Genomic DNA, 15,689 nt, shown 5'->3' with positions numbered 1-15,689 from the left:
TTTACTTCTGGCTTTGGAGCCTAGATTTCTGTGTTTCAATCAATGTTTTTGTCCTTGCTCAGAGCACACCCCTTTAACTTTCTAGTCCTTATATTGTGTTTATGTAGCTGCTTTGATTTCCTCTTATCTGCTTTGCAAATTCTTGGCTGAGATTGAGTATTGCTACAGTGCTCTTTTCCAACTTGGGACACACTTCACACCCAATATTTGTTATACAGTGTGACTTCTACTGATTAAAAAAATTATAAAAAGTTGCAAATATTTATCTGCATAACCCTCAATGGCTACCCATTGCAATCAGAATGAAATCTAGCCTCTGTAATGTCGCATAGATGACCTACTGCTTTGGTCACACTTTATAACCATTTTTACTTTGATTCACTAGACTTGCCTTCTGTCACTTTAACATACTGTCATTTCTACTTTTGGGGCTTTGTAGAGGTATTTGGGATATTTGTGCTATAATTTGAATGATGAAAAGGTGTCACTTTGAATTCTGTTCAGGTCATTGTGTAGCCAACCAGCATTTTTTTTTTTGTACTGGGTATCAAACTTGGGACCAGCGGAACCACTGAGCTAAATCCCTGGCCCTGCATTTTTTCATTTTTCAAATCTCAGCACAAATTTCCCTACTATAAAAAAGTTCCCCAGACCACCCATTTAAAGTAGCCTTTTTCCTTGCCACCAGACTCAGTCAGTTGTAGATGAATACATGGCTCAGTGAATGGATGATTAAAAATTATAATTTAGAATGAGCAATTTGTTCCTTCTTGTTTTATTTAAATATAATTCAACAACATGATAGTAAACTGAATGGGAGATATTCATTTATTCCAGTACTTATGCATACATACATATACATATGAATATGTATTTTTACAATTTATTCTGTCTACATTTTGAGTATTTTTTGTTAAATTTTTAAAAATTTTGTTTTTGTTAAATTAACATTTTAATATTTTAATGGCTACAGAATATGACATTGATGTTCTGTCATTTACTTACCCATGTCTCATATATATAAAATAGTTTGTTTCTAATTTTTTGCTATCAAATAATACTGCAAGCTACAGCCTAACAAGTGAATATATATAACAATTTTATTCCATTGACTAAAATAGATTATAATAATAAAATAGCTGGATTAAAGATTTTGAATTTTTCTAGTCATCTATGCCATTTAAAATATCTAAATCATGAATTGTAAGTGAATGTACTATGTCTTTTGAATTTACACTAATATTTTTATAATTACTGTTAAAATTGTGTGTTGCCAATATTAAAAGTATAGTTTTTCAAAGCTTCTGCTTATCTTAGGATTTTCACATTTGTAGGTCTCTTGTGTCATAGACTCCTTTAGTCTGAGAGCAGAGATTTGTAAACTCTGTAGGTAAATTGTTCCTTTATTAAAATTGTCATTCTTAATAATAGGGTAGCCATAAAACAAATTAGGGCAAAAACTGGGATTGTTGCATAAGAGGAATAGATATTTTTAATTATATAGAATAGATATTTTGAATTATAAAATTACATAAGAGAAATCACAAATTTCATGATGTTTTAATGATATTTGAAATTTTCTTCATTTTTTCCCCCTCAAAACTAGAGGAAGTTTTTTAGGGAGAAATTATTTGAGTGTTTTTAAAAACTAATTTGGAAATGTCTATTAAAAGTATTCTTCAATACTCTTCGTTTCCCCATATGGAGATATGTGTAGCTATTTGTGCACATAGAGGTTATACAAATAAAATATACTCTGAGAAATTGTTCTTTGGATCTTTTTCAAATTATTTGAAGTCAAATGTAAATATTATCCTTTTGTAGGTGTGAATTAATCATAACTTATTTTGCATAAAAATATTCTTTTATACATTTGTATTCACTTAAAATACCTTCTATATAATTTTCTTAAAGGAAAGATTAATTACCCTTCTTTATGTGTGTTATTTTTAAATTATATAAAAACAACTATACATTTAAAAAAGATCTTTTTGTAAATCTATATTTATCAATAGCTACTTTACTTTTCAAAACAGTGTTTTTCTTTGCCACTTAAAAATTCATATTAACTTAAGCTATATATTACTTGTCTAGATAAAAGAAAAAATGACACGTTCCTAGCTTACATTTCTCATATCTTCTGCATGTTTATTCACTTTTATTCATTCCAATAATAATTTCATGTCATAACAGGAAATTTATTCAATTAATCAAACATTCATTAGGTGCCTACTGCATACAGACTACTTTTCCAGGTATTTAGTATGCAGAAACTTCTGCCCTCCTGAAACTTACATCTAGTAAGCAAGATAAATAAATATGTTTAGGCTAGAGAGTACTAAGAAGAAGAAACAAAATGGGGATGAGGATATATGAAATATAGGGGGTATTGAAACTTTTAATGGATTGAATTGGAAGGCTTCACTGAAAAGGCTTCACAGAGAAAACCCAAAGGAGATGAGCCCTTCAGCTATCTGGCAGAAAGCCTTCCAAGCCCGGAGGACATCCAGGAAGCCAATAAGAAAGTATGTGTGGGGAGCCTGGGTCATGGCGTTACATAGGGGAAGAAGTCAGAGATACAGGATTCAGGAGCAAGGTCATGTAACAAGTATTTGTTTGATCTAGATAATTATCTTTTTATCTTAGTCTGTAATTTTCCTGAGAATTAATGTTTCTGTTCTTTCTTGCTCTGTATAGATTGCATGCTTTTCCTTTTATGAATTAAATAAGCAGTTTAAAAAATCTATTACCATTTATTAGTGATAGCATATATACTAATTAGTCAAAAATTTGTTCTTTTGGGAAAACATGATCTCATTTTTCTACATGCCATTTAATTTCATGGTTGAAATAAATTTAATATAATTTCTTCTCAGGCTGCAGATCTTTATCACTGTCCTGTCAATGTGATTAACAATTCAATTGCCTTCTGCTGTTTAATATAATATTCCTCTTGTCATTTTCTAGGGGTTTTTTCCCCAAATTTCTACCATAGAAGCACTATTTTACATTAATAACATCCATTGGCATCTTAAAAGAAAACAATTAAAAATTTAAAAAACTAAAATTGAGAGTTAAGACTTCTCTTAGGTATTCTTCCAGAATTTATTTTCTCTGGCTCTCTTTTAAGCCAGAGTAAATTATTTGTTTTCTGTGAAATGACCAGGAACCTAAGTAAATAAATTAAATCTAATTGGGAGATGTCAGAGGATTTTGAACTCATATTGACTTTAATGAATTGAAGAATTAGAATGTATATCAAGATAGACATTTGAAGTCAGAAGATTCCACTGTTTAGCTTCCTCACTGAATACTTGTGTAGCTCTTTCCGAACTTCAGTTTCCTTTCTTGTAAATGGAAGCTTTATTAACATACTGTTTTGAGAATGTAATTGCATAATATATGTGAACACTTTTAAAAAACCTAGGGTTAGTATTCTCTATTCTATTAGGCTGTCTAATGCATGTCTTAAATCTTTGTTAAATTTTAATATTCATTGGCATTTTTCTGTCTGGATAACTTCTAGCTTTTTCCTTTTGGACTAAAGGTCCCCTTAATGCTCTTTTCTGAAATGGCTTCTACAATGTAAATGAACAAACAAGTCTTGGCTGTCACCAAACAGCACCATGGTGATTTTACTCTAAAGTTGTAGTGACCTCTGGCATGTATTTCAATAAGAATTTATTTGACCTCACTTTGTTTGGTTTTTTTGTTTGTTTGTTTGTTTGTTTGTTTTTGGTACCTGGGATTGAACTCGGGTCCTTGTGCTTGCAAGGCAGGCCACTGAACTGCTGAGCTAAATCCCCAGCCCATATTTGATCTCACTTTGAAGACAGATGTTAGCAATTGTTAGTAGGCTTGGTTGGAATTTTTTGGTCGCATTGAACTTTCCTTCATTAGGATCCAGAAACAGCAGTGCATTCCTACCTCACCAGTATTCTTTGGGCTTTCTGAAAACTAAGAACTTCACTTAGCAAACCTTTAGTTAAAAGTATATGAAGCACTAAGTTAAGGGGAGATAATTATATGAACACATTGCTTCACCAGCACAGGGCAACAGAAGCTTTGAGGAGAGGACATTTACAAGTGCATACTGCTGCTAGGTTGGAGTGTTTGGGGCACCCCCAACAACTTTAAAGTTTTATGTGAAAGAATCAGAGTAGAGTGGGGGTCTCCAAACTTTGTTGCACATTAGTCAAATGGAGCTTTTAAAACTCCTAATGTCCAGGTGATTATCACTGTGCCAGAGTCAGGAAAGTGTGGCTCTGACCTCTGTTCTTTTACTACCTTGTGTTGTTTCTCAGACTTTAGTACCATTAGTGATAGTTTGACAGTCATATTAATAAAAACACTTGAAACTAGAGGGTAATTTTCTTGGAGTAGATTAGTAGTCTACATTTTTATAGAGTTCATACTGTCTTATATACTCTTATGTTGTTGGAACTTTTTAGTTTCACTGCTGGCCTATTCTAGATATGTTATTTTCCTCTATTTACTACAGATACTTACTTGACAGCTTTAAAACTGTCTTTTTATTTTTCTCTATCATAGTAGCTATTATAGATTGGCCTAAATTTGTGGAATTAGTATGTATCTGAAGAAATTAATTGCCTAATTCTATCATGGCCACAGTTATATTTACTGTAGTATGGAAGATAATATGTATATGAGAAAAAAACCCATACCTGTTGCATTACTAATCATGAAATAAGTGAATAAGCATTTTCCCAAATAGTAGTGTTGTTCTTAATGTTGACAAGAGCTAGTTTTGCCTGTACACCCTTCCACATTTGCCTAAGGATTGATATAAGTTCAAGTGGTCACAGTATGATCTTAAAAACATTAAAACTTGTATTTTCATTTATTTAAAAATTTTGTTTCATGTTCCATGTGAAATATGTGTGGAAAAATGCATATCATGAACAATGCTCTGTGAATTTTTTTCTTTCTTATTTAAAATTAAATAACATGAGCCTGTTGTCTCCAGTGCTGTCTGAGTATTGTAAATTACAGAAATTTCTATGATGTAAATACTTGCTTAATTCATAACATTCTGTTGTCCAGTTTTTGTTTTGGAACTTTTGTTTTTCTTGTTTTGCATTTTTATTTTGTTTTGTTTTCAGCCATCATTTTGTCTTATCATCTTCAATTCTAGAGCAACCTGACAACAATAATGATACTACTGAATTGGGCATCCTTGTCATTCCTGAGATTAGTATCACAAATGTGTCCGGAGAGAGAACCGGGAATGGGGAAAAAGGCAGAACACTAGGAGAGATTGATGCTCAGCATATGCAGGGTGTGCAGGAAACAGCCACAGATCCTAGAGCTGAGAGCAAAGGCTTGCCAGAGATCAGGAGGCAAAAATCTGTAAGAAAAATGATGGAGGATGGAATAAACTCACCTGGCAGAGTGCAGTTTTAGCAGAGCACTTTATAGCTGCACTCCAAGGTATCTTAAGGCAAAGGGCCACTGATGCATGTTTAGCAGCAGTTGCAGTCACAAAATTTTTGCATGTCTTCTAATAAAGTGCATGAATTATGCATCACAGTTTCTCAATGACTCCATGCTCTTTGGAATGGTTATGCCTATATTGTCTCTCAGTAAATTGTTAGGAAAACCGAGGCAGAAAATTGCTTTTGGAGCAATTTTCTGCTTTATGCTTTGGTAACTAAAATTATTTTTTAATTTTTATATTTTGTCATCTATTGTATGAATGATAATATAGATATTACTTTAATGTTTATCTGATTTTTTTTTATTAGTAAGATAATCCAGAATGGAGAATGCAACTTTCTAAGAAAACTCTTAAAAATATTCTAATGCTATTTTTCAAAAAGTTCTTCAGCTATATCTTTGATTTTTACTGCTTTGCTACTGGGGAAAGTTTTCCTCTCATTTTAATGTGTGATAAATTTTCTAATTGCCTCTGATCTTTTGCATGAATAATAGAGGAACTCTTTCTAAAACCACAGTAGGGTTTGGTTTATGGCATGCTTTATATTTAATATACTCTAAGTTACTGTCATTTAATTACAGTGAACCATTTTTGACATTTTATAGAATAAATTTTCAGTTCATCCTTTGATTTTGTTCTCTAATCTGTTGCTTTGTGAAATTATGCTACAGTTTAATTGATTTAAACATAATGGATTTGGTATTAATCTTTTTAAAAATTGCTTAAGAAACTTAATGTTAATTGATCTTTGTCATTTCTTTGTTTAGGAAATACTGAATTTACAGGTCAAGAAGAACTGATGGAGATATCTGAAGTTGACGAGGGATTTTATTCCAGGGCTGCCTCTAGTACCAGCCAGTCGGGTTTATCAAACAGTAGTCACAATTGTAGTAACAAGACAAGTGTAGGAAAGAACCAGAGACGGTCAGGAGGAAGCAAAACTGGAGGAAAAGAAAAAGAAACTACAGGGGAATCTTGTAAAGATCACTTTGCTCGAAAACATACACAGAGAGCCCAAAGTGAGAACCTTGAACTTCTCTCTTTGAAGAGACTAACTTTAACCACCAGCCAGTCCCTACCTAAGCCTAGTAGCCATGGTTTGGCCAAGACAGCAGCGACTGTTTTTAGTAAATCCTTTGAACAGGTCAGTGGTGTCACAGTCCCACATAACCCATCATCTGCCATTGGTTGTGGGACTGGGACAGATGCAAATAGGTTTTCTGCTTGTAGTCTCCAAGAAGAAAAGTTTATTTATGTTTCAGAAAGGACTGAACTTCCAATGAAGTATCAAGCAGGTCAGCAGAGACCACCTAGTATTAGCATTACTCTGTCTACAGATTAATTTGTAATATAGTTTTCTTCTTATAACCAGTAAATCTGGAAATATGACTGCTTCGTAATGAAAGTGCCCTAGTTCTTTCATGCCTGTTCCTAACATGAGCCCTTAAATTCTGAAGAAAGGAAATAATGTCTAGGTTGCAGTAAGTTGAAATATTATTTTGTTATTTCTTGGTTTGCCTCCCTCCCCATTTGAGTCTTTTCTTTTTCTTATAGTTGGGTTATCCTAAGATTGTCGTCGGACAATAAATGTTGGCAGATTGTCTGATCAAGTTGGTTACATCTCCTGTGATGTTTAGAGTTTGTTTTCAATACTTTCTATTTTGGTAGCTGTGTGTTTGCCCTTCACAGTCAAAGGGCATCTCCACATAAGGGAACTGGCTTATATGAGATGGGGCAGAGAAGTTCAGGAATTCCACAGCTGGCTTTTTAGCCAGCTGCCCTGGAAAACAGGCACATGAAAAAACAAAAATGATTACTATGAAAAGTGCTGATAAAAAAATGCTTACAGCCAGGTCATCTTTAAGATTAGAACAGTTTATTCAAAGCACTGGAAAACACCTGACAACTCACAGAGGAGTTATCATGTGATTATTATGTGGTTCCAGGAGATGGGCACGGGCATATCTGTTGATATCTTTGGAATATTTTTATATCAAAACTAAGATTGCTGGCAGATAATTTTGTTATGAAGTGTTTGATCTGGGTTTAGCAGGTGAAAATTCCTTTAAGTTCCTAAGGTATAATAGGCCATAAAGCTGATTGATCCTGCTGCTGGACTTTGGAAATCTGAATTAGTTTGGATTCCTATAATTCAGAGCACACATCACTGAAGACTTCCTGGAAATCATTGTAAATTTTGCAACACAGCTCTCAAGATACCAGTGTCAACTGTGTAATATTGAATTTTTACGTGCAAATGAAGGAAATTAGATAAGTTTTTCATCTGTACGATGTCACGAAAGAAAATATATAGTGAAATATAGACAAAGGACATTTATATATCAACTAATTTAAAGTTGTTTATGTTTGTCTTCTTAAATAATCTGAAAAAACGAAATGTATTTCTTGATTGTGAACAGGCCTGTTTTAAATGTTTTTTATGATATAGAAAGAATAATCAGTTACCCCCAGCCAAAAATAAGAATAAGAAAGGCAGTCAGGCAGAAGCTAAATAAATTTATGTAGCTACAAGAGATGGTGTGACCTCTAGATGGACGTAAAGGCTTCGTCTTTGGTATTTGCTAGTGGTAGCCATTGCAGCTATGGTGGAGGTTTTCTGTAAAGGAAGTATACTTAAGCAATAATTCAGAGAGAGGGAGAGAGAGGGAGAGAGGAGGGAGAGAGGGAGGGAGAGAGGGGGGGAGAGACGGAGGAAGAGGGAGAGAGGGATGAAGAGGGAGAAAGAATGAGACTGAGAGGAGGAAGCAAGGCTGAGGATGAGAGTAAGTAGTTAGGGAGGAAGGCCTTGGAAGCTGTACACTTGGAAGCGGCTTTCACTTTCTGTAAACAGTGGTTTCCTTATTCGTGGTTCCTGTTGTGGTCACAAAGAAAACACGCTTGTATTTCCCCCTTGTATTTGCTTATACACAGCTCAGATACAGTCTGTAAAAACTCATGTGTTGAACAGTGCCAAGCATTTACACTGAGTAGTTTTAAAAATCATAATTGCTTTGACCATAAGTTTAAATCCAATTCTTCAAAAATCATGAACTACTTTTCACTCATTAGCCTTGAATATAATGTGATTTTTATCAAGAATGAATCTGATATTTTTAGTTCTAGTAATAGAATGGGGTAATATCTATTGGAATAAATGGTAGTCAAAAACTGGAATTTAGAGTTGATTTTGTATTAATTTGATAGTAATCTTATATACAATTTAAAATATGTGCAAAATATTACTGTGAATTTCTTAATTGTCTTTTCCTAATTATTTAACAAATTTCCCTATGCAGAGTTACTAACAGTATTGATATTATGGTATTAAGAAGTAAGTTAAAGAGTTTGGCATTTTAAGCAAGTCACAAAAAATTAGAAATGTAGAGTAAGTTTGAAGAAACCTTAGCTGGCACAGATGAGAGAACAGATTTTGATATTCTACCACGGTAATGAAACTTGATTTTGGTATTATTCTAGACCTTTTCTATTAATATGGTCTGAGGACCAATAAGGTGAATTGGCATCACCAGACATTTTGGTAAAAATACAAGATTTCAAGACCAGACCTAGTGAATCAAAATTGGCATTTTTAACAAGGATCTCAAGTGATTTTTATGCATGTTAATATTTGAGAAGAGAGTGTAAGAGTACAAACAAATTACTTCTCTAATATGTAGGATTCTCAGTGGTCTCACAACCCTAGATCAAATAAATACTTATTAAATATAATATTTATCATTTGAAAGCTAATTAACTTTTTAATAGCATTGACTCATGACTTAGGTCTTCTAATTCTGAATTCCCAATCTTATTATTGCAATAAAAATGTGAATTTTATATTTTTCTTGTTCATCATAAATAAAATCACAGGTATAGATGCCTATAAATTTAAGTATGTGAGGTTGCACCTTTCATACTTAAACTTTTATACAGTGCACAACCAATTTGCATGTGTGTATTCTTTTTTTTAAATTTCTGAAGACCTCCTGAGTGGGGGTGTTTCTGAATTTTGGCTTCAAGTGATTTGCACCAGACTTTTTTGTAGTGTGGAGTTAACAACAAAATTCTTTCATAGTTCTGTACCTTTAATACTATTTCAAATAAGAATTATATACTGACAGCTTTTATTACAGTTATAAAAATTGGATAATATTAACTGGTAACAATGATTATTGTCCTTAAGACTCTCTCCATTCACCTTTTGTAAGGTGAGTTGGCTTTTTTAGGTCATATTCCTGTGAAGCTGCTAATGATCACAGGCCTCCTGTGTATCCAGAATAATACCTTTTATCAAGAGGAGTGCTCCATAAAACTATTCTTATGCACCCCATACTTGAAAGGATCTGAGCAGAAATTGAAGTTCTTTTCCACATTTTAAGCCTGTAGGAATTCTTGAAATCACCGTCTTACTCTTGAACCCCAACTGGCTGGGTTTTTTAATGAAGCTGGGCCCAGCACTGACCTTTTGGAATTCAAGTGGGGAGAGAAACAAAGTAGACTTTTCAAGGAAGTGTCCCAGAATATCCAGGACAAAGTGTCATTCTCTCCCTAAAACCATAGGAAAGCACTCTGGAGTCCCTTGTCCCATACCGTGGAACTTTTTAAGGCAAACTCTGTAAACTTGAAGAATAGACATTTTTAGTCCTTAAGTGACAAAGTTTGACATTTTTAGTCCTTAAGTGACAAAGTTTGTTTTGAAAAAGCAGTGTTTCATTGCCTTTTCAATTGTGAAACAACTGCTCAACAAATCTTATTCATTTTTTAAAAAGTTGAATTAAAGGGAAGTACATTTTAAAACCTATATAGATGAAAATGATCCCAGTTTAAAGGGGTTTTTCCCTATTTTGTAAGAATAAAACTAAACTGTTCAAGGTATTAAATCAGAGAAAGACAAAATGTATTCTGAGAATTACTTAAGACAATTTAATGTTTAAGTCTATAGGCACAACAAATCTATATATATTAAAGGAAAGCACATCAAGGCAATATATGTATGTTAAATGATGTGAAAAAATTACAAAAAAGCATTTTAAAAGGCAAATAATTTGATGAGTAATTAAATTAAGCATTGTAGATAGAAATTAATGTATAATAGTGTCTCCCAATCTTTGAATGAAAAGCTAAAACTAGTCCTTTGGTAAGCATGAACTTATATTTTTAGATTTGTTACTTAGTGAAATTATTCTTAATACATTGAGTTATTAAAATTTTTCAGTGTTTAATCCTTCACTAGAGAATATAAACATGTTGTCTTTGTATTTGTAACTTGTGTATATCTAATGAGTCTAGCAGTGAACATTTTTGAAGATAATTTTATGTTTTTTATAGTGGAGTTCTAAGAGCACCTGTGTCTTCAGAAATTTTGACTAGAATACTCAACATCCTACTTCACATCCTGTTAAATTCTCTCATATGAAATTTATTGTGTACTTCTTACCTTTACTTCTAACCATGTAGTGATGTTAATCTTGTCCTAGTAATATTCTTGCTTCAGATTGTATCCCTAGGGTTCACATTCCTAAAGAATGAACATGATGGAATATTTTTATGTATTCTATACCCTTTTAAGTATATAGAAATAAACTGGAGTTTAGTTTTTTGAAGTTTTGTATATTTGTGTAAATGTTCTCCATATGAAGTACTTTATATCGTGTTGCCTCTTGTGTTACTGAAATAAAAAATGAAAAAATATTTTTCAGATTATTTATTCATTTAAAAAGTTATAAAAAGTTGTAGATATCATGATATGCAGGGAGAAAGGACAGGAGAAAGACTTAGGTTAGTTGAACCCTTGTGAGCTGTTGGGGGTAAGCCACGGGACAAAGACATCTTATTCCCAGCTTTATTTCATTTACTTTTTTACATAGCCTAGGGATGAGGAGCAGAGGTCTGTTAGTGTTTATCCAAAGAAGAGACATCCCATGGCTCATGCAGCAAGTTGATTATTTGCTGTATCAGAAGCACAGGCAAATTGAAATAACATATCTTTGCCTCTTAACTTTAATGTGACTTTATCTCTTGAGTTCAGAGATAATGTGCTGCTTGTACTTGGCATAGGACTGTGTGCCTGAGGTGAATTGAGGCTAGCTTTGGAAAAGAATTGAAGGAATGTCTCTAATGTATTTAACAGTAAAAATTTGGAACTTCATTTGTTGGCTGTAGGAAATATCAGTTGTGTATACTTTGGAACGAAACCCTCTTTTAAAAATCTTGTATTTGGTTAATTATATATTTGAATAATTTCAGTTCAGCTAAGGAATTGATTTAGGAAATATTTTCTAAATTTCTCTTAGAGGAAAACTTGTAGAGAAACAGAATAAGAGCCAGCTTTCATAAACCTTGTGTTAGTGCTATGAAATGTGTACTCTTCTAGTTTGATGTACCTGATACAATCTGACTTTGTTAATATCAGCATAATTATTTTGTAATGATAAAAAGACTACAAGCAAGTTTAGTGACTTAATTTATCTTGTATGGCTGTTATGGTGGTAGTAATAGCTAATATTTATAACAATTATTGTTTCATTTAATACTCAAAATGATCTTACAATATGAGTAGAATCCCCATTTTGCAAAAGAGGAAACTGAAGCTCTCAGGAGGATAAGTAACTTGCCCTTGGACACCTAGGTGCTGGATGGCAAAGCCACCCCTGAACACAAGTCTTGACAACTCTCACTTTTATCCCATCTTTCCTGTAAGGTTAAATTTTAAAATAAAGTCAAAATTTGCTAAAACTAAATCATGGTAAATTTTACAGAGTTTGAAGTAGTTGTGTTTCACTGACAAACTGCTAGTTATTCTAATATTTAAAATATAATAGGGCTGGGGATTTAGCTCAGTGGTTCCACTGCCTGCCTCACAAGTACAAGGACCTGAGTTTGATCCCCAGTACCAATAAATAAATAAATAAATAAACAAACAAACATAAATAAAATGCAAAATTAAAATACGTTTTTTAAACCTGTCAGATTAATGCAGCTTAAAATGATTGGTACTAGTATTGGTACTAGTATAGAAGAAATCAGTCATTAAGATAATTGGCAGGACTACAAATAAATTGGTGGGGAATTCAGTAATATAAAACTTTAAAGTATACCCTATATCCTCTGATCTTAGAAATCCTACTTTTTTATGTCTATTCTACTTGATATTCTAAGTAAAATTTAGCTCAAATACATAAATATAAACATGCAAAGTATTCATTCTAGCATTGCTGGTAATAGAAAAAAGAAAGCCAGTAATCTAAATGTCCATCAATAGTAGAATGGATAAATTATGGTTCAAATTATAGTGGAATATAATATAGTTATTAAAAGGGCTGCAAATCTATGTATGTATATAGTATGATCCCACTCTCATTATAATGTGTGGAATAGTTGATATAGGTTAATAATATATATATGTCTAATACACATGTGTTAACTGTGTCGGGGGAGGAGAGCATTATTTTTCAGAGTATGGTCTGAAGACAGCCTGCATTAGAAAAAAAAAACACGTGTTTTTAAAAATGGAGATTCCTGGGCCTTGTGCTAATACCCCTGAATCAGAATCGCTGTGAGTAAAGCTTAGAAGACTTTATTTCTCATCAGTTTCCTCAGTTCAATATTTATGTGGTTTGGTCTACTAGCTGACAGCAATGAATTAGTTATCTATTAGTGAATTATAGTTAGAAAAGACTTCATGAAGAGATCTTGTATTTTAAATGGGGACTCCCTCAAAATAAATCCAGGTAACATAAACATATCAACATAGACCTGTGAGAGAAAGATGAATTTGTTCTGACATAGAAAAAATGATTTTACTGTAAAAAAGGACACGAGTTAAGTGAGCAGTCCTTTAAAAAACTTTGCTATTATTGAACTTCCCAATGCATCAGATGACCTGTTAATAAAGCAAAACTAAATAATAAAATGTATGCAATAAGAAAGTGCTACTTTGATATGCTTAGCTATGTTTCAGATCCTGGAAATAAAATGTATGTGGGACTTTGAAATTTGTGCTCAAATGATTTAAGGCATGTCTGTCAAGGAAGAGAACTGACTTGGCAAAATTAATGGGTTAGGACTGGCGGTCACAGCAAACAAGGGTCTTAAAGAGCCTTGATAAGTCGCCTTTGTTTAAGAAGCAAGTTGTTTGCTTAGGTAATCAATCATATTGTTTCCAACCTTTCAGGATTTCCTTATTCAAGCAAAAAAGTCATTTTTGATTTTACTTGTTTTATTTTATTTACAATCTTATCTCTCCTGGTCATAGATTTCCTGGAATAAACAACTAAATCTTATTGACATAGGTGAGTTGTCTTATCTAAGCTATGTTCACACTGTTGGATTCAGTTCTCTATTTTGCCTTTTCCTATGCAAAGATTGTAAGGCAATATTATATACACAGCATATTGATGACTTCCTAGGGTTTTACTAAAGATCTCAAAGATTTCTTCTCAAGCTTCTTGACTCCTTCAGCATGTAGTTTACACTTAAGTGCTCTAGTATTATCCTGATCATGTACCATGATTATCTTTTTACACATCTGTCTTCCTTACTAAGCCTTAGCACTATGGGAGTTTAGTGTAATATCTAATGTTTGATAATAAATAAAAATTATTTTGCTAGATAAACTGTAAATCCTATCAAAGAAATAGGGGAGACTGTGTTGATTCTCTTCTGTTCGAGAGAAGTCTGTGAAACTCTTCTGATTCTGTATTGTACAGTTGCGTGGAGATGAAAAGGAAGGTTGTAAAACCTAACTTTGATATTTTTAAGTGTACCTACATAGAAGTTTTTTGAGAAATAAACTATGAAGCATCGTATTTCTTCCTACTGAGAGTAATAAATGGAATGAAAATTTTTCCAGACTATTGTTTGACATTGTCTTTTTCTTTCTATACATTATTTTTTCATGTGTATCTGTGGTTCATCTGAATGATGCCTAGATTCATCAGACCACAAAGTACTACAAATTCTTACTTCTTGCCTGACTTACCTCCTTCGATAGAAACTACTAGAATGTTCAGTGGTTGTATTATAGGTCTACTATCATATAATAAAGCCAATAGTGCACTTAATGTACAATTTTTACTTTAGCTAACATGTTTCTACTTCTATCTTGCCCTCTGTGCTACATAATTTTTCACTAACATTTTCTTCTCTAATTTCACTTGAAATGACCCCACCCCAAAAACATAGCACCACTTACTCTTCTGTTTTAATTTCACTCTGGTCCAGAATCTTATTTAAATATTCATTCTTTCCTTAAAGCTTTTAATTTGTTTACATCAACCAAGTTGAATTTGATAAAGCAGGATACTTTGAGAGAAGCAAGCAAACCCATGAACCATACCCTCAATAGGAAATAATACACTTTCCAATTCAATTGAAAAGAAAAAATTGAGCCCTTTCATACGAGTGGTGATCAAAATATATGGTGAATGTTTAAAATTTTAAGTTATTAAAGTAAAATATTGTCATAAATCTTCCTCAAGGGCTGGGGATTTAGCTCAGTGATTCCCCTACCTGCCTTGCAAGTACAAGGACTGGAGTTCGAGTCTGGCACCAAAAAAAAAAAAAAATCCTCAAAATAACTCCCCTCTCACCTTTAATGCACTTATTCCACCATTCTTGACAATTTTTGAAGCAGTTCTGGATGTCAGTTTTTATGAGTGTCTTTAGGAGGTTTGATAAGATATACAGTAAATGCTGCTGTGGTACATCAGTCACCAGGTAAGGAGGCTTGTGAAAACATTATGGTATTTCATTTTATTCACCGAATCTGGCACTGAGTGATTTCTGGGTCTTTCTAAAGCCAAAATGACCATGAAAGATAATTGTTTTTACTTGATTTAGCACCTTGAGGCAGCCACAACAGTACAATTGAAAATACTCATGAAAGAGAACTACCAGAACTCCTTTAGAAAGTGGAAAGAATGAGATAAGTGTGTTCAAAGCAAGGGGAGAGTATTTTGAGGGGAGTTAATGACAATGTGTTTTACTGTAAGTTTTTAATATTAAACTTTTAAAAATTATACCTTTTATAAGCGGTATAACAAAATATGCTGGTACTACTACTAGCTACAAAGAGAGTGGGATATTAGAGCCCCATCAAAGATGGTTCTAGGGCTGAGGATTTAGCTTACTGGATCCACTGCCTGCCTTGCAAGTGCAAGGACCAGAGTTCAATCTCTGGTACAAAAAAAAAAAAAAAAAAAAAAAAAAAATATAAAAAAAAAAAAGAAAA

General features: G+C 32.9%; 1 protein-coding gene across 3 annotated transcripts in view; it reads left to right on the top strand.

Annotated features, from left to right (window-relative positions):
- Fam126a (family with sequence similarity 126 member A) overlaps positions 1 to 8,175 on the top strand; it is a 67,478-nt gene extending 59,303 nt beyond the window's left edge. For 2 of the 3 annotated variants that reach the window (XM_010641107.3, XM_010641108.3), the window contains exon 11: positions 6,226 to 8,175. In XM_010641107.3, coding sequence (XP_010639409.1) covers positions 6,226 to 6,800 — 575 coding nt within the window. In that variant the 3' untranslated portion in view covers positions 6,801 to 8,175. Of the gene's footprint in view, positions 1 to 5,155; positions 5,452 to 6,225 lie in introns of all 3 variants that reach the window. The other variant, XM_010641109.2, reaches the window with a different exon arrangement.
- The last annotated feature ends 7,514 nt before the right edge of the window (positions 8,176 to 15,689 follow it).

Source organism: Fukomys damarensis, unplaced genomic scaffold (genome assembly GCF_012274545.1).
Source record: "Fukomys damarensis isolate Sample0158 unplaced genomic scaffold, DMR_v1.0_HiC HiC_scaffold_4, whole genome shotgun sequence".
NCBI lineage: Eukaryota > Metazoa > Chordata > Mammalia > Rodentia > Bathyergidae > Fukomys > Fukomys damarensis.
This window is presented reverse-complemented; position numbering and strand designations above follow the sequence as displayed.